This window comes from Loa loa, assembly GCF_000183805.2.
Source record: "Loa loa unplaced genomic scaffold supercont3.60, whole genome shotgun sequence".
Classification (NCBI taxonomy): Eukaryota; Metazoa; Nematoda; class Chromadorea; order Rhabditida; family Onchocercidae; genus Loa; species Loa loa.
The window spans coordinates 113,009-139,218 of record NW_018108240.1 but is presented as its reverse complement, the minus strand read 5'-3'; the positions used below and the strand labels follow the sequence as shown (position 1 = coordinate 139,218).

Below are 26,210 nucleotides of genomic sequence, written 5' to 3'. Positions count from 1 at the left end.
GTTTCTTTCCTTCCTCTCTCTCTCTCTCTCTCTCCCTCCCTCTCTCCCTCTTTCTCTTAAATATTTTCATAATTATTTTCCGTATGATTAGCTAATTAGTAATTATGTAACCAATAGAAATATTTATATTTTTTTTCTCTCTTCATCTCTTAATTACTTCAATAATTAAGTTTAATATTTGAAATAATTATTTATGCCATTGTTTTAATTGAATAAATTTTTGAAAAAAAAAAAAAGAATTCTATTTATTTTTCAAGATTACTACTAAATAATGTTTTGTGGTATTATTGATTGATATCAGAGTTAAAACTAATTATATCAAATATCTTTTCTTAAAGTTGCCTTTGATAGAGTTTTTAAGAAATGTTGAACAGATGTGTGTTTGAACAATTTTTAGCATACCGTTTTTTTTTTTTTTCTTTTTCTTTCACAATCGTTCTAGTCATTTACATTCTTTACGGCAAGATAAAAGACGAAGTTCCTTGCTTAGAGCAGTGGTTTTGTTACCGAGGCGTAGCAGTATTATCAGGGCTACGTCCTGAGCTACGTCCAATTGATTGTTCCGCTTAACAGCACGACGATTTGAAAGGTGGTACGGAAGCCGGGAAAAGAAAAAAGATAAAGTGGTTAATTACGATTGTCCTAACTTTTTGGATCCGGTGTCGATATTTCGGATACCGTTTACAATAATTCAAAATTATCCGATCACTCAGCTTTCTCTGGCATATTATACGCTTTTTACCTGCGTAACAATTCACTGACCCGCCTCATCAGCTATGAGGACGCGGTTCAGGATTTCCTTATGGTTGGTACTTCGATACTTAATCTATGCTTTTTTTTTTTCAACTATTGTTGAAATTTATCAATGCATCAGTATGAATAATTCACAAGTTGATCGAAGATTACAGAATATTTCAAATTATGAACTTTAATTGAAATGTAACATTTCAGGTTATATTAGTAATTAATTAGTAGTTTTATTATTTGATTTATTACTCATTGCTACTCGTATAATGATATCTTCAATGATAAATTTTGTGGTGATAAGCTTCAGTGACTTGATTAATTTCAACTTACAAAGAGAAATCGCTTGGCTATAATACATTTTTATCTAAGCATTTAAGTTTTAAACAAATAAATTTAAATTGTCAAATCAAAAATTGAAATACCTGAAAAAGTCATTGTAATTTATCATTAACAGGACGATAAATATGCTAGGAAAAAATTCATCTATTAATAGTACTTCTAATTCACATTCATTCTAATACCGTATTAATATCATGCATGTGCTTCATCATTTTAATTGGCTAGTTTATTTGCCCACCCACTTGTTATTTTTATTGCACTGAAACATGAATAGCAAACTTTCCTACCGTATCTTTTCATATATTAGATAAAGTTAAATTACTGAAGTATTAATTAGAGAAACAAATAGTTAATGAGCAATGAATATCATTAATGAATTTGGTATGATTCAATTTTGCATTATTCTTGTCAGATTCAAAATTTACACGAGAAATAATCAAAAATAATTATTGCAGGCCTTTACTACTCGCAATTATAACAATATTCTTTACGTGGACAAGTGACGCGGTTAGTCTAAATTAAATAACTTTTTAATAATTATCAACAACATAATTATCAAGTCCAAATTATACTAATAACTATCGGTATAGAAATGACCAAACTGTCCTGGTCACAAGTTTTTGATCAATAACTATTCGTCACATCTTAAGTTGTAATTTTAAACTTGTGAAACACTGGTTTTTTTTTAATTTTTAGCAAATATTTGAAGTTTTCTATTGAAATTTGTTAGATGAGCTTTCTTTTATTACTTGTATCAAAAGTTTGAGGAATTTACGGCATCACATAGATGAGGTAGAGATTGTCACCATTAATTTCATTTGGACAATATTTATGATTTGATGAGGAGCGAAGTGGTTATACCGATGCTTTCCAATTGCCAAATGTTACATTTGTAAAGCTAAACTTTAGTGACTGAGGAGCGGAAATGCTTTATTTTTAAATGGTTCAACCTTTGTAAGCGAAGGAAATGGCAGATGAATGCAATAAAATTCAAAAGTCAATTTTATTCTTAGCAAAGTTTGCAATGAAATTTATTTTCACTTAAAATTTTCATCAGTAATATATAAGAACTGTTTTTATTAAATATTATTTTAATATCCAACAACTTCTTATAGTTGTTTAACAATCGAAAGAACAAATTCCCGTGAATTAATCTACCGGTATTTAAACTGATGTATTAATAATGCAATAGATGTGATTCAGTGGTTTTCATCAAAACTACTAGAATAGGCCAGTTTAGATTAACCATGATCTTCAAATGTAACATTAATATTCTCTAATTTATTCGATAATTGAATGAATGACCATTTCATCTATTGGTCAAGATGATTCATCAAATTAGATAACAATGTTATCAGCTACATTGCAGTGATATTATTTTCATATTTTTTCTATTTACTCTTCCTAATGGTAATTGACATTTCAAACCATCCTTTTTTCTTGCTAATATATTTTAAAATAATAAAAAATTAAATTAGAAATTTTAAAATGCATTTTATGAATTAATCAATTTACTTTTGCATTCTTTTGTCAAACTAATTAGACAAATTTAGAGAAAAATAATGTCAAAGCTATCAATGACAAACCAATAGTGTTTGATAAGTTTTTCTATGATAAAAATTTAAAATAATATTTTGCTCTTTTCAAATACAATTTATCATTTGAAAATTTTTTACCCATTTTTTTTTCCATTCTCTTTTCTCTTGATACGTGATGTTTAAATCACTATTAATTTATTTTTATTAATTAATTTTCCAATAATGATTTATCAATTATCATTTCTTGAAGACAGCAACTTGAGGAAGTTTAAGAGATATTAGCTAAGCTAGCATTATTGATTCAAATTTGCATCATTAATGACTAACAAATTGAATTCCTTTATTAAAATATTTCCGTCTAGACCAGTCAAATGTTCCATTTTGATATTCTTAGATCAAAAAAAAGACTACAAATGAAAAATTGAAAATCATATAATTGAAATCATTAACACGATTCTATTTAAATGGCTGGAATGAATTGAAATTCTGGATGTGTAACTGTTTCCTTTCTCATTTAAATGCTGTACTGATGTATTCATTTATAGTATATTTGTTTAAAATGCTATACTCATTTAATTCATTTAAATGATACTCATTTTAAATATCAAAAGATTGTTTTTTGTATAATCATTTCAATATTTTACTAACAATATCAAAATTAAATTTATAAGTATTTGTTTCGAAAAATAGTTTGACATTTTTTCGAAATATTATTTTGGGATTAATTTTAAAATTAGAAATCTAAATTAAGTTAAAAATATTTTGCCAATTTTTATGAATTGCTATTACAAAACGGAACTAAAATTGATAAAAATTAACAATAAAAATGATAAGCAACAGTTTTCATTGAGCAGTGATAATTATTTGAAAGATTTTTCATCTTCACAATGATCGTTTCCTTCTACATTTAATGACAACTGTTCTCGTTCTTGGTACCGTGAACCATTTGTGTAACATTTGGCATTCAGCATTTATACACTAATTTCAACGAAATGAATATGATTTCAATCAGTTAATTTTAAATAATTTTAATTTTAAGAAAAAATTTTGATTCGAATTTAATATTTTTTATTTTACTGATGTTTTGCACAATTTTTAGTCATCAAAAAAGAAGACAACATTTAAGCATAATTTTATTAATTTTAAAATTTCAAAAATTTGAAAATTAGTAGCCTTAAATAATCGATAATTTCCACTGAGATATGTGAAATCTGTAGAAGAGATATTTTGCAGCTCTTAGATGTGAAAAATTATTAAGATAATTATTAACATAAACACGAAATATTTAAGTTGGCTAATTAAGAGTGAAAAAGGAAGCAAAAATTGATTTCACAAATATTTTAAATAATTTTGAAGTGTAAATATTTGCATTGATTATTTTTATTTCTAAAACTTTCATTGATGAATTTTAATTTTCCGTAACAAATTTAATGATACGAGTAATAAATTAGCAGTTATATTTACACTTAATTAGCCTAAAATTAGGCGATCAGATTGTTTCGTACTGTAATTTATTAGATTTGAAAAGATTGGAAGTGAAAGATTATTATCATTGATAATTCTTAAATTTGAAAACTATTCAATATTTACACTTGGTAGTAGTTAACATTCATTTTAAAGCATTGATAAATTTTAAGAAATTGAACCGATAAAGTTGGCCGTTTTATTTGCACATAAAAAGTGATGTGTGAGAATGAAGGAATAATTTCTATTTCATCTATCTGAAATGGATCAATTCATTTTTCTTGTTGCGGAAATTTTTGCATAAAAAATCGACAGGAAAAAGAAAAAAAACAGGATAAGCAAAAATATTAAACAGAAATTGAATTGCACGATTGTATTTATATTTCAGTATTTAAATTATAAAATTTTAATAGAGTAAATGATATTGAAATTTTATTTAATTTCCTTCTTTTATTAATCCTTCGAAATCTTTATGATTTATCTTTCCTTAACAGTTCCTCTTTTTTTTTAAATTAAATTTATATTATCATTCGTACTGCTTGATATAATCATTAATAGAAAAATGTATAGTTTAAAAATTGATCATTTCTCATCAGTGTGACAAAAAAAAATCAATAATTAATTATTGGTTGATTCATTTACATATGCAAGAACTTTTTTCAGATTTTTTCTTCTCTTTTAAACTTTGTATAAGATTATTAGCACACTAAAATTACTTTTGTAATCTAAGAATTTGTTTTTTTTTTTTAAGCTAATAATTCTATCATCAATTTGGAAATAATGGATTTTTGAAGACTGACACATTAATTAAATAAAAAATGAAAAAATCAATGAAAGATAAATTAATTAAGCTTATATTTGTTGTGCTAATAGCTAATGAGTATTAAAAATATCAAAACATACAAACATTTGGAATAGCATATGTAAAACCGTACGGACCGTTATATTGATTTAGAAACAGTTGGTCTCTTTCCGGAATTCTGATGCAATCTTTCAGGAAATAATAAGGATTAAAGAAGAAGAAAAAGGATAATGATTGTGAAGGGAAAAATGTAATTTTGATTAATATTACCAAGGCGAATGCACTTTTTAGTAAGGAAAATTAGAAAAAAAGACAACACAACAGATGCTTCATCCTTCACCGTACTTCACTCATTTATCAGACTACCGTAACAGATAAATATAACTGCTGATAACATTGATAACAAATAAATACCACACTTTAATGTTTGCTTAATAATATTGCCCTTCAGATTGATTTGCTTTATCTCCAATACAGTTGACAATACTATCCTATACAAATAATACAGTATGCATAATTACTTGCAATATTATAGATAGACAATAGATGAATAGCTTTGTTCACTAATCATAATATTTGTATCAGCAATGAAGATTACGGTGTAACTATCTTATTTGAAAATGTGGATTTCAAATTTGAAAGCAAAATTGATAAGATTTGAATTCTTTAATTTGAACATATTTCTAGCCCAAACAATGAAGATTTTCTAATTATGCCTTAGCGTTAGGCTTAACAATTAAAAAAAAATACTGAAATTCTAAAATTTTGTAATATCGGATGAGTCATGCAATCAAATAATTACTTCAATCAGATCATTCAGTAAAATTTAAATAAGTTTTTTAAATTAATTAAATTTCTTAATCGATTCTTTATTTTCTAACAACTTTTAAGGAGACTTTTTTTTTGAATCAGTTTAAGAATAATTTACTTCTTTTTTTAAATGAATTTTCCGGCATAATTTAAATGCTTACTATTGTAAATAATCAATTAATATCATAGAATACAAAATGCGCCATTTCCCATTGATGAGAAACATAGGTAATGTGCTATTTATTTTGTCATTTTAATCAAGATTAACCTTTTTTGATCCAAATTTAGGTATACTGATACAGTTAAAATAAAGTGGTAGTTTACTACAACTTTATAGTATTCAAATTTAATTCCATACCTAATAACAGATTAACAATCTAAACAAATAATGATCAGATTAAATGATTTTTGAAATGATGAAATCATTAATCTTCTTCCTTCTAAACGTTGACATGTCCAGATAGATCACATCCATCGATTTGTAGAATGACTGAGACATTCCGATAACTCTTTGTTCTTCAATCCACTAAACTTTTTTTTTTTTCCCGGCAATATTGTATATGGAAGATAGGAAATTCTATCAACAACGCTATTCTCAGCATCTGTTGCAAAAATGTAATCAATCAAATAACTATTTGTAAGGGACACAAATGACATAATCAATAATTATTTAGAATAATTTTAAATTTAAAAATATGAAAATTATTTTTAGCAGACAACATGTCGAGATTGCACAAACAGAGGATGCTTCTGCGTTGGCGAGAAAGGAAGTATAGTAAGTTTGAAGTTTTGAATATTGCTTCGGAATACTCCACCAAACTAATAGTAGTAGTAGCAGTAGTAGTAAGCTTTGATAAGTTACGATTGTGAATAAGTTGGAGGTAAATTTTCTGATCGTTTTTCAGGGTATGCCAGGACCTCAAGGTCCTCCAGGTGCACAAGGTATACGAGGATTTCCCGGTCCTGAAGGTCTTCCAGGACCTAAAGGGCAAAAAGGTTCACAAGGCCCGCCAGGACCACCAGGAATGAAGGGTGATCGAGTAAGTTTTATTGCTTATGAATTATTGTAAGTATGCTTAAAACAGCAATTACATTGATGATTCATTTGAGGATTTTGCAAAATATTTCATTCTATCCGAATGGTATTTATAGTAATTTTGAAATAGGTTAAATGATGCAAAATTGCAAATATGAAGACAATTTTGAGTTTATTTTAATCACACATTTATTTGTAGGGATTGATTGGTGTACCCGGCTTCCCGGGGAATGATGGCGCAAATGGACGACCAGGAGAACCGGGTCCGCCAGGTCCACCTGGTTGGGATGGTTGCAACGGAACCAATGGAGCTCCCGGTGTTCCAGGTTTACCTGGACCACCCGGTATGCCCGGTTTTCCAGGCACACCAGGTATTCCAGGACCGAAGGGTGAACCAGCTATCGGATATGCTGGAGCTCCCGGAGAAAAAGTACGTTTGTTTTTATTAATACTTGGAGTTCATTTCATCAAAATTTTTTGTATATTACCTTTGCATATTTATTTCAATAATGGCATAATGCAATATCTCATTATCTCATCAATTATTCGTCATTAAAGGGTGACGCAGGAATGGCAGGAATGCCAGGCTTGCCAGGACCACCTGGACGAGATGGATTCCCCGGAATGAAAGGCGATCGTGGTGATATTGGCCCAGCTGTAAGTTGTGCTTGATTTTCGAGTAGTATTTAGTCATTGTATTTGATATCGCACATTAATATGCTAAATGATTAGAACCTATGTATTGATATTTTAATCAGATACTAAAATACTTAAATAACGATAACTGAGGTGTTCGGGTGATACTGTATGATTTAGCAAATATAATTCGAAAGTAAAAGAAATTATTACTTTAGTTAAAAATAGTTAATGGACTACTTAAAAGTTAATCACGTTCATTTATTTTGCGATATTATTGAACTAATAATTTTTTAATTCAACAATTAAATGCAAGATGTGATATTCAGGGACCGCGAGGACCACCTGGTGAGGTTGGTATGCCTGGAAATCCAGGTATCGGAAGTATAGGGCCAAAAGGAGAGCCCGTATGTTATTTCAAGTTTTTTCTTTAGAGTTTATATATGTCTAACAATATAACCAAAGTATACCACTTTCTTCTAGTTTTTTTTTTTTTTTGATTAAATATTCAATTTTACATTTAGTGTTAAAGCTATTAACTTTGTATTCAAATGTTGAAATTATTTTGTGTTTTTTAAGATGCACATTTTTGCATCGAAACAGGAAGAGACAATACCTTTAGGGAGATCTTGGTCAGCCAGGACCACCAGGTCCACCTGGACCGCGGGAATTCACTGGTTCAGGTTCTATCGTAGGGCCACGTGGTATACAAGGAGAAAAAGGTATGAAGGTGGGTATTTTTTAGCAATTTCTTCTCAGCAACACAATGTATTTTAGGGCGATCAAGGACCTCGAGGTTTACCGGGTCTTCCAGGTCCGGTGCCATCAACTGGTGCCAAAGGTACAATCATTGGTCCGCAGGGTTCCCCAGGAATGAAGGGAGAGAAGGTTTGCATACCATAAATGCAAAGTACCGCTTACCTTGACACTATTCCTTTCACAAATCAGCCGATCTAATTCGAATATTTCAATCGAATTGCAACAAAAACTTGTTAATTAAAATAAAAAGTTACCAGAAATCTAATATTTTTAATTGACTATATATTATGCAAAAAGAAAAAAAAAGAAGAAATCGGCTGAGCCTTTAACCAAAGTATTTCTCTTTGATCTATAAGACTTTTATATGTTTTCGGTTGTTAGCTTTATGCTTAATTCTATTGCGTGCGTGCTGAAATTTGCACAAATACATGCATAAGCGCAATATGCATGTGCGCAAAATAATACTTTCACGGCATAATTTGTAGATATGTAGCACTATAATAATGGTTCAAAATTAATGACTGAAAATTGTGACCGAAGTGAGCTATCAAAATTAATAATTTAAAAAATTTTCCTACCGAATTTGCTAATAATAAATGATCTTGAGAAATTAGTTTTAAAAAAATACAAAATTTGATTTCTGCTTTAAAATTATAAGAATCTATTTAATTCATAGAAGTTAAAACTTGTAAATTGGACAATTTTCTTCTGTAAATTGTCATAAAATAATATGATATAACATATAATCTTTATAATTTCAAACCAGAAATAAAATTTTGAAATTGAATAATTGAATTATCGTTTTAAACATTTAATTGCAACGCGATTGAATTGGTTTTGAATCGGTGATTCAGAATGTTATTTCTAAATTTGGAAAATGAGGCAACTATCCGGAAGGGATCACATAAAGTTAAAATAAATAAATAAACAAATAAACAACTGATCTCATATAAAAGTCTTATCACTTTTAGAATTCCTAACTGATTTTAAAACTTTATCCCATTGCTTGCTTATCAAAAGCATAAATTTCATCTTTCAAACTTACTATCTGCCTGCGATAACTTTTCTTTCATCTATCAGCTAACAAAAGAAAAGAAAATTTTTTTTGGATTTCATTTATTGATTCATTTTTATCATATCAAAAATTTAAAACAAATGCCATACGGTGAAAATTTAAATATTTCCATACCTATTTGCATGATAATTTTAGGATTGCAATTCAAAGTTTTCTCTCCTGTTTTAACAATTTCAAAAATTATTCTACTAAGGAACCATCTAAGGGGCTATCATTATCATCTCTAAAGGTTTAGAAGTCATATCCGTCTCTTTTGATAAGAGGCACTCGGAAAAATCAACAAAAGTTTAGTTCAGATGACAGTAAGGAAGGAAGGAGAAAAATTTCCAAGTTTTTTATAACTGAAAATGTAAACTACTCATGATAAGTTGACATGTGACATTCTTATCACTAATTATCATTTTATCACTCCTAATAAAAAACAAAAGATTTGGTTTAAGTTGCAGTAAGGAAGAAAAAGCGAAAGTTTTGAGTTTGAAAAGACGAATGAATCTTTTGCATGTTACTTCCATCGTATGCATTCTTCATTACTTATTTACTTTATGCCAATCTAACAGCTTTCTTCCAGAAGGAATTTTCCAATTAAAGCTTAAAACTTTTCAAATGTAATACTTTACCGGAATCGAAGTAATGCATGTAAGTTTTAAGGGTGAACCTGGAGAACCTGGGGCACGTGGATACCCGGGAAATGCTGGTGCACCAGGACAACCGGGTTTTCCTGGTATGAAAGGTGAAAAAGGATTGTCAGGACCAGCAGGACCACGAGTAAGTCTTTATGATGAATCATTTCCGGATGCATAAGTTAATTTGATGTCATATAAATTTATTGAATGAAATATGTAATTTTTATTCATTTTTTCTTTTGTTAAAGCTACATTTTTCAATTTTTTGACCAAGAGGTCAAGAGGTTGTCAAAAGGTCAAAAAGTTATTATGTAAAAACTTAAGTTGTGTTTTGCTTGACATCGACAAATTTGTGAAAGTGATTAAAATATTCTTGCGTTATTTGCAGGGCAAAGAAGGACGACCTGGTTTGCCAGGTCCACCCGGTTTCAAAGGTGATCGTGGATTGGATGGTTTACCGGGTGTGCCTGGTTTACCTGGTCAAAAGGGTGAACCAGGATTTCCGGGTCGAGATGGACCAAAAGGAGTTCGTGGTCCACCCGGACCACCAGGAGTAGGTATTTAAACCAACATGCAAAAGTCTATTTAAGTTTCATGTGTCTGCTTGAAAGTTGATAATGCATCCGATGTTTACAAAACTAAGATGTAGCAAGAACAGGACCGTTATTGAAAACTTTGGAATGCAAATCCAATTCGTCTGAAGATCAAACGGATCCCTTTCTGATCTGAGAGGAGGACCATTTTACAATCTACCAATGTGTGAGAGAGATAACTCAGTCTATTATGATGATTGTAGGGTGGTGACTTTACGGACGGACCACCGGGACCACCTGGATTACCGGGACGAGAAGGTCAACCTGGCCCACCAGGTGTTGATGGTTATCCTGGACCACCTGGGCCACCAGGTCCCCAAGGACCACCAGGTGGGCCTGGACTTCCAGGTTTACCTGGTTTAGAAGGATTGCCAGGACCAAAAGGATCGAAAGGTGGGTAATATTACTAAATATTTTGCTAGTATATTTCTTAGCAATGCGTTATACTGAATTCCTTAGCTTTGTTGCGCTGCAGGTGACGCTGGTATCCCAGGGGCACCTGGAGTACCTGGACCACCAGGATTGCCCGGATCACGAGGACCTAAGGGAGAACCTGGACCACGTGGTGCTGATGGAAAAAGTATTCCGGGTTTACCAGGAAAAGATGGTAGACCTGGTTTAGATGGTTTGCCCGGAAGGAAAGGAGAAATGGGATTGCCAGGTGTTCGAGGTGAGTTAGTTTCTTTCGTTTTGGACATTTTAACACTGAAATTTGATCTCATAGAAAATTCATTGTTTAGGTCCTGCTGGTGATTCGTTGAACGGACTTCCTGGTCCACCGGGTCCGCGAGGACCACCAGGACCCAAAGGTTATGATGGACGAGACGGTGCCCCAGGTTTACCTGGTTTACCTGGACAAAAAGGTGAACGTGGTGGATCATGTTCAATTTGTGTTCCTGGAATGAAAGGAGAAAAAGGTAACTTTCGATTGCCGAAGCCACCCATTGATAACGAAGATTGCTGGGTTGAACATTCTCATGCATGTTCCATTCAGAAAAATACTGCAAATGAAGGAATTCGATCGAAAGACTAAGGCAATAATTATGCAAGAGAAAATAATAAGGGACTGGCCGAAAGGTGGTGGAAGGCGGTCTACTCTAACGGTTATTATCGTCACATCTTTTTAGGTTCGGATGGTTATCCAGGCTTGCCGGGACCGCAAGGCGAAAGAGGATTAACAGGAGTGCCAGGTGATCAAGGTCCTCCTGGAGATGATGGTATGCCTGGTGCACCAGGAAGGCCTGGTCCACCAGGACCACCTGGAAAAGACGGCATTCCTGGTTTGCCAGGGCAAAAGGGTGAACCAACACATATGGTGCTTCGACCAGGACCACCAGGATATCCAGGTCAAAAAGGTGAAGCTGGCTTCCCAGGCTTGCCTGGACAAATCGGACTACCAGGGAAGCCTGGCCCACCTGGTTTGCCAGGATTACCAGGAATACCAGGACCAAAGGTTTGTACGACAATAATGTGTTTCATGTTTGATGATTACAAAAATCGGAGCTCATCAAATTCCCCAATTTATGTTGTAAATGAATAATGTAGCAAGATGATTTTGAAATGTTGCATTATTTCAGGGTGAACCGGGTTTTCCGGGGTTGACAGGAAAACCTGGCAAAGATGGACTTCCAGGTCTGCCTGGGTTGAAAGGAGCTCCAGGTTACGGCTTGCCAGGATTGCCAGGACTTCCGGGTCAGAAGGGTGAAGCGGGTATTCCCGGTCTACCGGGAGCTCAAGGACCTGTTGGACCGATGGGACCACCTGTAGCTGAAAGTCAACTGAAACCAGGACCTCCAGGAAAAGACGGATTGCCGGGATTGCCAGGCCCGAAAGGTGATGCTGGTTATCCTGGTGCACCTGGAAAAGAAGGTGTTCCAGGACTTCCAGGTTTGCCGGGACCAAAAGGTAGTGAAGGTATGCCGGGGCCACCAGGTATCGATGGTCAACCTGGGCTACCTGGACCAAAAGGAAATGCTGGTGAGCAATTTAGCCTTTGTCTTTCCTTTTTTACAATTCACAAACTTGATTTTGAATGTCTAAAAATTTGGACTTCGAAAGTGTAATGATATCAAAAACTTGAATAAAGAAAAACTCCATATCATTAAATTTTAAATTTCAGGAAAACCTGGCCTACCCGGTTTGCAAGGTCCGAAAGGTGAAAGAGGATATCCAGGATCACCAGGATTACCAGGAGCTAAAGGAGAACCAGGACTGTCTATGACGGGACCACCAGGTCCTCCCGGATTTCCTGGACTGAAAGGAAACGACGGTTTACCAGGAGCACCAGGACTTCCAGGTCCTGAAGGACCACGCGGTTTGCCAGGTGTATCAGGCTTGAAGGGAGAAGCTGGTCTTCCAGGTGCACCTGGAATTGCAGGTTTACCTGGTCAAAAAGGCGATGCAGGATTCCCGGGACTTCCAGGTAAATCTTACATGAATTACTCCGATTCTCTACAATTTCTAAAACACTGTTAAATGATGATAAAGAGGAAAATAAGAAAATTTTGCTTGATATGACATTTTGCGTGATTACAAATATTTCATTTTAGGAGCAGAAGGTCCAGTAGGGCCGCCTGGCATAGCAGGAGCTCCAGGTTTTCCAGGACAAAAAGGTGAAGATGGACTACCGGGTTTGCCAGGTGTTGCGGGTTTGAAGGGTGAAGCAGGACTTCCTGGGGCTCCTGGTCTTCCGGGAGCAGCCGGACAACCAGGATTTCCAGGACTTAAAGGACAAGCAGGACTTCCAGGAATACCAGGTGCAAAGGGTATGAATTACACTTTCTGTTTTACGTACAAAAGAAAAACTCTTGTAAAATGCATGATGAAATAGCATATTCAACAATTCGTATATACCACTTGATCTTTTGCAAAAAATAGAACTGTTTCAGGAGACGCTGGGTTGCCAGGTCTACCGGGAGCTCCTGGAGCTAAAGGTGAACGAGGATTGGCTGGCTTGCCTGGTCTGCCAGGAATGAAAGGTGCATCGGGTTACCCTGGTGCACCTGGTAAAGATGGCCTTCCTGGTATCCCAGGTGCAAAGGGCGAACGTGGTTTCAATGGACTTCCAGGAGAAAAGGGCGAACCCGGACCTGCAGCAAGAGATGGTGCAAAAGGTGACGCTGGTTTACCTGGAGCACCAGGTTTACGAGGACCTCAAGGTTTGCTTTCAATGGAATTAAATATTTCATGAACTTTTCACACTTGTATAATTTTAATTCACATGATATATTGGCACTAAATTAATTTTTGAAAATTTAAAGAAGAAGTATTTGAAGATATAAAAATGACTTATAACCACAGGAAGAATTTTAATATGCTAGACAAAATAATTCTTATAGGACCACCTGGATTACCAGGACTACCAGGAATAAAGGGTGAAGCCGGAAAACCAGGTTACGGTGCACCCGGATTGCCAGGAGAAAAGGGTATTCCTGGTCTGCCTGGAAAACAAGGAAGACAAGGTGCACCTGGGCAAAAAGGACTTGATGGCGCGCCGGGATTTCCAGGACTTAAGGGCGATGCAGTAAGATATACAATTAAAAAAAAAAGTTCTATACTTTTAAAATGATAATTTTACTAATATGTTACAAAAAAATGGCTTTCACATATACAAAAAAAATGGCTTTCACAGTAATCATGATGAATATCTTTTATAGGGTCTCCCTGGAGCACCAGGAATTCCAGGACAAATTGGATTACCCGGCCTACCAGGACAAAAAGGTGAAGCAGGCTTTCCAGGTCAATCTGGACTTCCTGGAGCACCCGGTTTGCCTGGTAAAATGGGCGTACCTGGAATCCGAGGTGACAAAGGAGTTCCAGGCATACCTGGAGCACCAGGTGATCGCGGTTTGGATGGTCTTCCAGGACAGAAAGGAGAACCTGGATTGCCAGGATTGCAAGGTCCAATGGGTCCACCTGGTCCTAAGGGCAATATAGGAGCTCCTGGTTACCCAGGTATAAAGGGATTGCCAGGATTTCCTGGAAAAGACGGATTGCCAGGTCTCCCAGGAATTAAGGGTGAAGTTGGAATGCAAGGAGCACCTGGAAAGGATGGATTTCCTGGAATACCTGGACAAAAAGGTGAAGCTGGCTTACCTGGCTTACCTGGCTTACCTGGCAAGTTTTTTCCGTTACTTATTAAAAATGCCATACACGGAAATCATTGTAATTTTCAAACCCAAATTTAGTAACTTTTTGCGAAACCTGTAATCCTTAAAATCCTAGCTTTAATTTTTATTGTTAATGTTATAGTTCTATTTTTTATTGTTAGAATTTGCTTCAGGTGCGTCAATTGCTGGGCCAAAAGGCAATGCTGGGGCATCAGGTCTTCCGGGCAAGGATGGCCTTCCTGGATTACCTGGAATGAAAGGTGAACCAGGACTGTCAGGATATCCTGGAGCATCAGGAGTGAAAGGAGAAGCTGGATTACCTGGAATCCCGGGAGCTAAAGGAGAACCAGGACTACCGGGACTACCAGGTTTGCGTGGAAAAGATGGACTTCCTGGAGCACCTGGTATAGCCGGATTACCAGGCATACCAGGTGCAAAAGGTGATGCTGGACTACCGGGTGCTCCTGGTGTACCTGGTCAACCAGGTTTACTTGGATTGAAAGGTTTGTCTTTAGACATCGCTTGTTTGAATAGATTGTAAAAGAATGCTGGAGTAAACTTAATGATATTTGAGCTTTATTTCAAGAAATTCAAAATTTTAAACATTTGAAATTTTAAAATTTTTAAATTTCAGATGGAATTTTCCAAAGAATTTGCATTTTTTTTACAGGAGAACCAGGTCTTCCCGGATTTCCGGGTCCGAAAGGTGAAGCAGGTATACCAGGAAAACCAGGATTACCAGGACTACCAGGTTTAAAAGGTGACTGTGGTGTCCCTGGAGTACCGGGTCGAGACGGTGCCCCAGGCAAAATTGGCGAACCAGGACCGATGGGTCCTCCAGGAGCTGAACCGTTAACACTGCGTGGTGAGAAAGGTGATCAAGGACCAATGGGTGTGCCGGGTATCCGAGGCGAGAAAGGACTTCCTGGTTTGGATGGTTTACCAGGACCAAGCGGTTAGTCAACATTGTGATTAAATTCAATACAAAACACAGAATTTATTGATAAATAAAATGCAATTCAGTTCCCTTATAGCTAATGTATGATTAAAATCTGGAAATTATTTTCAGGGCCACCAGGACCACCAGGATTGAAAGGAGCAGATGGTTTCCCAGGACTACCTGGCTTACCCGGTGAAAAAGGAGCACCTGGTTTGCCCGGCTTTCCAGGTGTAGAAGGTACACCAGGACCACCAGGACTTCCAGGATCAGGTGGACCACCAGGCGCACCAGGACCCGCATACAGGGATGGATTCTTACTCGTCAAACACAGTCAAACAACTGAAGTACCTCAGTGTCCACAAGGACAGCAGAAACTGTGGGACGGTTATTCTCTGCTCTATATCGAGGGCAATGAAAAATCACATAATCAAGATCTTGGTAACTTCTCCTGATTAATCTCAATAGAGATGTATAGGAAGGAATTATTAATTTTGAAATTCTTTCATATAATATCATATCATTTTATCAAGAACTAGCCTTTCTGAACTCGTTTAGACGGTGTATTTGATAATAAGCCTCTCAATTGATGCAAACCTATCAGTTGATCTTATCATATCACTAATTTTTTGGAGATTATCAGAAATGAAAAGAAAAAAAAAATTTTCATGAATCAATTTATTAGTCATAATAGTTTATGCGCGGATCAAACTTGCCTAATTTAATTAACCTTCTATTATTATGGATTATTTTGTTATTTAGAAAAAGAAAAAAAAGTGAAATATCTCAGGTCACGCGGGTTCATGTTTGACGAGATTTTCAACGATGCCATTTTTGTTCTGTGACTTCAACAACGTCTGTAATTATGCATCTCGTAATGATAAATCATACTGGTTATCAACAACAGCTCCAATACCAATGATGCCTGTTAATGAGCAAGGTATCGAGCCATATATTTCAAGGTATTTTTATCATATTTCTACTTATTTACTCGTTAAATTAACATCATATCTTTTTCTGAAATTATCAAGAAACGCATATATTTTCTGAAAATTTCAATTTTAATAAATCAATTTTAAAAATTTTTTAAAATATTTTTAGACCAATTTAAAATTATGCTAAATTTTTAGACTGAATGTTTTAATTTCACCTTTTAATTAATTAATTTTAATTAGAAGGATATTTTTGTAGATGTGCTGTATGCGAAGCACCAGCAAACGTTATTGCGGTTCACTCTCAAACTATTCAAATACCAAACTGTCCAAATGGATGGAACTCACTTTGGATCGGTTACTCATTTGCTATGCATACCGGTGCGGGAGCAGAAGGTGGTGGTCAATCTTTGAGGTAACTCTTTAATTTCATCATTTCAATTTATTGGTTGTAGATAGGATAAGGTGGTAAAGCTGCAGTCAGGTAAAGTTAAGATATCATAAGCATTCGCATAACCCTTACGTAATTTTTAAAACCGGTCATTTTCATCCGGTTCATTTTTATTCATTCCGGTTGGGAATAGCTTATTTAAACTATTATTGGTCTATGCTAATTAGTGTAAAAACATTCACTTTTGAAAAAGATCATCAGCATTTTCTAAAAATTTATTAGACAATTTTCGTTTTTCGACAACACATTATAACCTGATCATAGCAAATAGCAATCGATCGATTTATTGATTTAATAAGTGGTAGGGATATTTTAGCTCACCTGGTTCATGTCTTGAAGATTTTCGAGCAACACCTTTCATTGAATGTAACGGTGCTCGAGGTAGCTGCCATTATTTCGCCAATAAATTCAGTTTTTGGCTTACAACAATTGAAGATGATCAACAATTCAGGGTATGACATGATATCATATTCCGTTTTCTGTTTTGATAAATTTAAAAGAAATTAACAAATTTGTTGTTTATTTTAGATCCCAGAAAGTGAAACACTGAAATCGGGAAGTTTACGAACACGGGTCTCCCGATGTCAAGTGTGCATAAAAGCTACAGATTCGAGCCGATTTCCATACAAGCAGTAGCATTCAGGAAAGCGGAAAAGACAAACGGTCAAGTCAACAGTGACATCTATCCAAATGGATAACAACAACAAATATCAACAAAACAAACCATACTGCTTAATATATAAGTGCTGCCGATTAGTACCTTTCTTTTTTTAAATGGCATTTATTGTAAAATTATTTTAAAAAAATTTCAATTTTTTTCTCTCAAAGTATTTTTTGCACTGCCTTTAATTTTAATAATTTAATTACACTAATTTACGCATTTTCTTTTTATTTTTCAAACATTTTCGGCAAACTTTTTCTACAAAATTAGAATTAATTTTAAAATTTATAAAGGAATAAATTTCAAAACTATTGTCCAAAAAAGAAGAAATTATACTTTTTCCATTTGTTCAAATCTATAGTGAAATCAATAAATTCTGGGAGCTAAATTAATTAAATTAAAATGAAAAATAAAATTGAAGCATTTATTCTTTCTATCTTTCATTTGGTTTGGTTTTGTGATATGCTACAATTATTACAACTACTACTATATAAAACTGCCTTTGCTCTTCAATTTCTGCCATCTTTTTCATTGATATGTGCTTGTTGGATGTCTCGTTATTAAAACAATTTTTTTTTTCATAAAAAGAAAAAATATCATTTCAATTATTTGCTCTATTTAAGTAAAAAGTAAGAAAAAAAAAGGAAGAAATATGCCACCTATGGTGCTACATTTTTCTTTGCTCATTAATTTAATCGGCTAATTAACCAGTAAATATTGCTATATGTCATCTATGCATATTCAAAACATATAACTGAAAAATTTCTTAAGTTTCAAAATTTTTACATAACTTTATCATTATTTGATATCGTTATAAATTTTCAAAATAATTGATTTCATCCAAAAAAATAATTCGTTATGCCTGCTAGAAATGATTTCAAAATTTTTTGTTCAATTAAAAATTATTTTTTTCTATTTTTAAATTATACTAATGAATGATATCGAATAAGCTTGAAAGCAATTTGTTTGGATAAAAAAAAAAAAGGAATGATAGAATTAGGAAAAGTAAATAGGAAACTAAAATAGAAACCATGCATTTGCAAATTGCAAATCTTATATTGCAAGATAACAAAATGTAATAAATATAGAGTTTGCAAATGTTCAAGCATAACTCATCATCGCCACTACCACTGATTTATCAGTTGATAAGAACTGCACGTATTTAATTTCAAATTATTGCTACAGTTCTAATGCACTTTTGAGAAATGGTGATAAGGATAGAGAGATATGAAATTCTTCATATTTTACTGCTAAAAATCATCGTTCAATAGATCAAACAAAAAAAGTAAATAAATAAAGGATCTAAACCGCATACTGTCAAATCCTACAGTAGTGTTTGAGAATGTTTTTCTTGTAAACAAAATTTCAAAAAGGAAAAAAAAACTAAACATCCAGAAACTTCTTCAGCAAATATTTTGAAAATTCCAAAATAATAGTGCAAAAAAGTACCGATCCATGAGAAGACTCATGTGCTGTATTCTACCGTATCATCATGACTATAATCATGCCATCATAAGTAAGATGACTGTAAAGTGTACATCGTAAAATCGTGAAATACAATTGTAAAATCTAATTATCCTGAAATATAATTCAGTTTACACGAAGGAAAATAATTCGTACTCAACAAATTTCATATATTTAGTCCAACTAATCATATCATTTCTTATCATTTCATTAATTAATCAAATTCTCACATCGTAAGCATAACATATCATTATTTAATTTCCATTAAGGACGAGAATATCAATTGGTTTAAAGAAACATAACAAATAGAAGTTGACGACGAAAAAATCTAATTGAACAAAAACACTGAAAATGAAAAATGACATCAAAAAACTTATCTATACGCGTGACCGATACTTGATAAATTGTTTACAGTACCCAAACATGAGAATAAATTATTTTATATGTATGAAAGAAAGGAACAAATGGATAACAGAATTTTCCTCTTATTTCAAAAAAGATTGAAATTTTGGTGGAAAAGGAAAATCTTTGGATTTTTAAAGAAAAGATTTTTTAATCCGAAGAATATCAATGAGATATTTTCTTCGAAATATACTTAAAATTTAAATTTCTTTCAACAAAATATATTCCTTTCTTTTCTTACAATATATCCCTCTTCTGTCAATTTAATAAATTAACCTATCACAAAATGACTCTCATAAAATCATTGTTTACTTTATCACTAATCAATTCTTCAAATGCCCCTGTAGAATTAAATCGAAACTAATTATATCACTTTTGATCAATGCATAAATTTGAACAAAAAACCAAAATATATTGAAAGATTAAAATAAAGTAGCAATTTTTGTCAACTGACAGAAAATAAAATGGGGCAGATGCACTCATATGGAATGTGTCATTGAAAGAATCCGAAAGGAAGAAAATCTTTAATTAATTACTAATTTCTAAAATATTCTACCTGAATTCATTAGCAACGGTTTACTGTAGTTTCAAATAATTTAAAGCATCCCAATACCATCTGTTATATCTTCCTTTCGTAGTTGAATAACATTTTTGATGAATCATTAAATTGAAAAATGACCAATTTTGTGAAAATCGAATAGAGATGACCGGTTTGTTAAAAAACGGATAAAAAAATGACCAGTTCCCATGTAAACTAGATAGAAATTTCCCGCTTAACATTGACCACTTGTTGAATCGGCATATCGATATGCTTGATATTTTTTGTATTGTTCAAAGTAAAGCTTCCAATCAATAATATACTCATTCTCCCAACGGTTCATTTCTTGTTTCCAACGCATTACTTGATCGCCAGTATCGGCTACAATGAATCTATGATTGTTAGTGGTTATGATCGATAGAAGAATCGTGATCGATTGATTGAAAGATTCAGTATTTAAATTATTATGATCAGTAAAATAATCATGATCGATTGATTGAATCTTTCAATTTTACATTAGTTATGAAAGTAATTTAAATATTATTAAAAATAAATTTAAAACTTTTCTAATCGAATGGAATAAAAAAAAGGAAGTAAAAAAGAAACTTTAAAAGTTTAACCTACGGCAGCCATCAAATTTGGTAGAATTTTCTTCCAGAATGAACATTGTTTCCTTCTTGGCCCAGTACCAATACGTGATGCTCCAGCGTAATAATTGGATTCGACTGTTAAATTCATATATTCCATTGTTGTCTGTGTATATTGTGGCCAAACATCTGATGTATACGTTCCATCCGGATTCTTGTTCGGATTTCTGATATGATTGTTAAGATTTACAAAAAGATTTTAAATTCTTACAATTCTATTTGAAAGAATCATTTGAGAAATTTCATGAAACTTATTGAAATTAACTTAAGAAAATTTATCAAATTCTATTTCGTCTAATCTTTTATCTTCTATCTTCTATCATCTCTTCTATTAAATAATTCAATTTAACTTTAATAAAAGTTTTTTTTTCTAAATTTATCTTTCTCATATAACTTTATTACTTTCAAAAACTGTCTTCATCAGAGATACCAATGATACATGAAGAAAGTAAGAATGTACCCGGTACGGGCAAAATTAGCCCAATATCGCATGAATCTCATACTTAATTCCTGCTCTTCTTTAGTATACGAAAATTTCTTCGTATTCAATGGTTCACCAAATACGAAATTTATCTCATATCCGTGTACAACACCCATCCATTTGGGCCAACTTTGTTGACTTGACCGATGCGTGAAGTAATAATAGTAAGTATCACCTGAAAGACAAAAAATAAATCGTAAATTAGAAATTACAATTAATTAATTAATTGGTTTTTTAATGATTGTTGGCTATATTTTGAAATTAAAAAGTGATTATTTTACCTCCATGCATGCTATTAGCCAATGCAATTTCATTGCTATTACATGTGAATTGTAAATCACCAAGCATTTTATCCAATGAATTAATCCAATCAGATGGCTTAATTGGTAGATCAGCTGGTTCATATTCATGGATAATCGATGCTAATGCTAACGGAGATTGCAGCATTTTTCGGGGTAATAAATTTGATATACTATGTAACCATTCTTCGCGACTTGTCACAAAATCATTCTTTATGAAGAAATCTTTTGGTGGAAAAATATCCTGTAAATTGTTGATAAATTTTGATAAAGGTATTAATTGTATCAGCATTAAGATGATAATTATGATAAGAGCAAAATTATCTTCTTTAATCATCAATTTATGAATTATATAAAATGCATGCAATATAACTGTAATGTTAGCTTTCCTCTTCAATTCTTTTCCGTTCAAAAAATATTCTGAACAATGAATGCCATATTAATACATTTGATGTTATCAGTGGTATTGATAAGCAGTAATAAAGATAATTTCAATATTATTGATTATAATGGAAAGCATTTTCCTGTCATATAATTTTTTTTTCGGCATAGTAATCGATATTTTTTTAAAAGAACAGCAAAAAATATTTTGAAACTTACACCCAACTGATAAACAATGAAATAAATAGCTTCCTCCATATTCGAGCCAATGAGCAATTCAGCAACTTTAAAATTGCCTCGTTTGAGTGATGTTGTCGGTTGCTCAATCAAGAAATCACCGTCAATTACCGGAACCCACGGGAAATCGGCAAATTCCATTACAGGTGCCCATTCTGAATCACGGATCGCTTCTGCTGGTGCATCTATTAGACATCGTAACACCTAAATTAATTAATTAAGAAAGGACTACTTAGATAATTTTATGATTAAATGATGCAATCATCGATCATTCTATTCATTTCAAAATTTCTTAAAATTTTAAATTCGTTTTCTAAATATTTTATAAATACTTTCATGCTTGCTTGCTTCTATACTGAAATCATAACCTTTTCAAGATCCCAATTCTGAGGATCTTTTGACATATTTCCACATTGCATATTATCATATAAAACAATGGATCGTGTAATTGCTATCTCTCTAAAAAAAATTAAATGCAAATTACAAAATGTAAATTCTCATTAGTCTCATCATACAATTTTCAATGTTAAGAGCAAAAATTTTAGGAAATCAATTTGTAAAAACTGTAAGCATATCTGGATTCTGCAGCCCCTAATTTGTAAAAAACTGTAAGTATACCTGGATTCTGTAGCCCAAGGAGCTGTAGCACTTCCACTTTGGATAATTGCTCGTTGAAAATACGGTGAACTTCTTGGACTTAATAAATGCATTGAAACTGCTGCTGCACCAGCACTTTCACCAAATAATGTCACTTGATTAGGATCTCCTCCAAATAAATCGATATTTTTTCGAACCTAAAATAATCAATTTTATTTTTAAACAAAATTTAAAATTTGCTGACTTAAGTTACAGAAATCTTGCATTTTATAAAGCAGTTAATGAGGATATAATTGTGTTCTAAATGGAATCATATATCCATGACAGCATTGTATGAAAGGTAAAAGGCGCATTTGTCATGTAAAAAGTAAATGAATCATTTGAAAGGAGTACTACTGATCTGAATCTCATTTCTATCAACTATCACTGATAACCTGTTATTGATAAAATTGGTTAGATGAGAGAAGCATTTATTAAATATGCTCATATCGAAAATGATTATTATCACTAACAGTAAGAAAGTAATATTAAAACGAACCCATTTCAATGCTAGAAGTTGATCCCATAGGCCCATATTACCAGGTGCTTCTTCTCGGCCCATATATAAAAAGCCAAACACACTAACGCGGTAATTCATGGCCACAAATATCACATTCTCTTCGCTGAAAAAAAAAAAAATTGCGTATTTAAGTATACCTTATGGCTTTACTACTTTTCTTTCAATATATTTTAAATCTTTTTTTTTTCAAATTCAAAGAAATTTAATAAAGTAGTATGCAAATATCTCATAGCAATTATTTTACTCTTTGAAGATTGATGACATCACTGACTTTTAAATGAATTTTAAAATTTGTGAATTCAAATTGCAAGGATTGAAATTGAAATTTTATTAACTTGATTAACAAAATAAGTGACATAGAAATCTCGAGAAACATTGCGATATAGCATGCATAGAGTGATAATATATTTAAAAGGAAAGAAAAAAAAGGAAAAAACTTATAGGAACTAGCCTAGTAATAATTTTTGGATCATAAACATCCAATGATATGCATCCAGACCAAAATCCTCCACCATATATCCATACCATAACCGGTAATCGAGCATTTCGATTGATCTGTCCCGGTATAATTAAATTGAGGTAAAGACAATCTTCGGATACGGGCACATTACTATTCCACATTGTTGCTCCTTCGAAATCACCAAAATATGTATCCAAACTCTGAAATCAGCCGGTTATTTTTACAGTTTTAATTTGAAATTGATGTAAAATTTAGGCTTTTATAAATGATTGCAATATTTCGCCTTTCAAAACATGATGAGTTAATTAATTTGAAAACCAATTAAGTTAATTAATTTATTAACTTTTTAGAAGCCAATTAATCCATTATTCTTTATGATAATATGTTAGGTTAAAATATATTATTGATTAATGAAATATTGGAAGAGATTTTTGGAAATTTATGATTATAATATTATGATTTACTCATTATTACTAGAAACTGATAATAAATAAAACTGACCTGGACACTACGGATTAGTTCAAAAATACAAACAAAGATTATTTGGGATCACATCACTTAGGATCAGGTCACTTAGGAGCCAGGTCACTTAAATTTCGTATTAGGTTGTGTACCTGCATGCAGGCATTTGGCATAGTTGTAGCATTAAATGGTGTTCGCCATGGTTGCTTTGGTTTTGGTTTTCGAAACCTCAATTGTCCAACTGGTGGTTCTGCAAATGGTATCCCGAGAAATTCCGTAACCAATTTCCCATTTTCAGCATGCACTTCACGACCAAACAGTGGTGACCCATCATGTAATGTTACAAGCTGATTTACAACTGGCTGTAATAATCCTCGGATTATTCCCGCTCATAACCGATATACAATGATTTAATAGTTCTTAACCAAACTTTTATATTTGACTAACTTTATTAAATTTTTGACCAATCAAAATCATTTACTTTATTTTACAAAGTTATTGGATGAAATTTTACAATGCTTGTTTTTTTTTTTTGTGTGTTCCGAATGATTATTCCTGATAAAAAGAATTAAGAAAAATGAAAAATTGATTTTACCTTGAGAAGTAAAGTAAGAAACGTCAAGAAATGCAAGGCAATATTCATCATTTGATATCACATAATCATCATTAAAAGTAAAATATCGATATTATGCAATCATTATTGAATAATTAATTTTGCTTAAAATGATAACACAAAAGTCACTTCACTTCTCTCAATTGATAATCTGAAATATCAGTTCTTCATTACACATAACAGTTATATTTGATAAGAAATACGCTTAACGATAAATACCAAATGTCTAAAAGATGGAAAATATATGATAAGGAATATTGTAACCGTTTTTTTTTCGCATTATATGTAAATTTGGAAATGTGAACGGATCGAAGTTCTAGAAAAAAAAAAGATGCTAAACATTATTCCAAATGAAAAATATTTCAATGTTATAATAGACATTTCTCTTTGTTTGCATACTTTCTTTTTTCTTTCACACTCTTTTTCTGCTATCTTTTAAACTCATACTGAATTCCTACCTGAACAAACATTTCAGGTAACCTCATCAACTTGACATATTAGCTCAAATTATACCAAAAAAAAAGTAAATAAATAAAAATAAACAATGTCACATCTTTTTTTTTAAAAAAAAACTATTCTCATCCATTTGAAGGATTAATTACCTCCCATTTAACTGTTAAAGATTTTGGAAAGAAATATTTTTTAATCATCCATTATCAATATGAAATTCATTTTTGTAATTAATAAAATGCATTGAGATGATTTGATTGAAAATTCTTTCAATAATAAATGCATCTTTAACGCCTATTTTTGCCCATTTGTCATACAAAGAAGAATGCTGAATAAAATCACAATTCGTGCTATAAACATAGAGGATCAATTAGTTGGTATATAAGAAAGTTTAATCGATACTAAGTTTCATTGATTTTTCTAACTAATCAATAAAACAATCGGAAGCAATCAGAAGATTAACATAGCATGCAGAAGAAGCAATGAAATGAATGATTAAAGGAAAAAAAAATTGATAAAAATTTGTAAAAACCCAATTATCATTAATTTGCATATTTGTCCACTTACTATTAGAATGAATTTTCTACCACAATCGTAGTTTTGTTTTTCTAATGATCATAAACTACCTTTTTTGTTTTTCTCATTTCTCAACAATTAATTGCATTAAGTAGAAAGGGAAAGATCAATTTTTGAACTTTTCACAAAATTTCAATTAGTAATTGACATTTTTTAATTTAAATTGATTAACAAAAATATTTACAAAACGAATGAAATTTATTTATGAAAAGAATATTTCTATCAGATTGTTATTGAGAAATGAGATCTGTGCTGAAATCAAAAATGCGCCGATGATTTTAATTTAAGATGGATTATTTGTGAATTCCCGAGAAAAACCATACATCCATTTGTGAATTCCCCAGAAAAACCATACATCCATTTGTGAATTCCCGAGAAAAAACCATACATCCATTTGTGAATTCCCGAGAAAAACCATGTTAGTTTTGCTTAAATACTGAAAATTTTTCCAATTTTTATGGCAAAAACTATAATTTGTGATAGAAAAAAAAATAAAAAAGAATGAATGATACATACACGACTAGGATCGTAC

General features: G+C 32.3%; 2 protein-coding genes across 2 annotated transcripts; one reads left to right on the top strand and one right to left on the bottom strand.

Annotated features, from left to right (window-relative positions):
• Positions 1-6,395: 6,395 nt before the first annotated feature.
• Positions 6,396-17,487, top strand: LOAG_03919 (procollagen; the record flags this gene model as incomplete). Its single annotated transcript, XM_020446451.1, has 26 exons — positions 6,396-6,470; positions 6,606-6,740; positions 6,936-7,166; positions 7,295-7,393; positions 7,702-7,779; positions 7,995-8,102; positions 8,150-8,260; positions 9,855-9,971; positions 10,218-10,382; positions 10,626-10,815; positions 10,898-11,092; positions 11,163-11,339; positions 11,550-11,875; positions 12,000-12,399; positions 12,542-12,844; positions 12,972-13,187; positions 13,311-13,580; positions 13,761-13,945; positions 14,079-14,586; positions 14,705-15,034; positions 15,202-15,486; positions 15,601-15,909; positions 16,259-16,430; positions 16,660-16,815; positions 17,168-17,303; positions 17,380-17,487. 26 exons carry the CDS (start codon positions 6,396-6,398, stop codon positions 17,485-17,487), a joined length of 5,385 nt encoding a protein of 1,794 aa, XP_020303211.1.
• Positions 17,488-20,151: 2,664 nt separating this feature from the next.
• Positions 20,152-24,809, bottom strand: LOAG_03918 (acetylcholinesterase 1; the record flags this gene model as incomplete). Its single annotated transcript, XM_020446450.1, has 11 exons — positions 24,635-24,809; positions 24,192-24,401; positions 23,569-23,777; positions 23,097-23,220; positions 22,580-22,755; positions 22,330-22,420; positions 21,944-22,165; positions 21,326-21,587; positions 21,024-21,219; positions 20,537-20,730; positions 20,152-20,297 (listed from the first exon to the last, which is right to left on the bottom strand). Exons 1-11 carry the CDS (start codon positions 24,683-24,685, stop codon positions 20,152-20,154), a joined length of 1,881 nt encoding a protein of 626 aa, XP_020303210.1. The 5' UTR covers positions 24,686-24,809.
• Between the last annotated feature and the right edge of the window lie 1,401 nt (positions 24,810-26,210).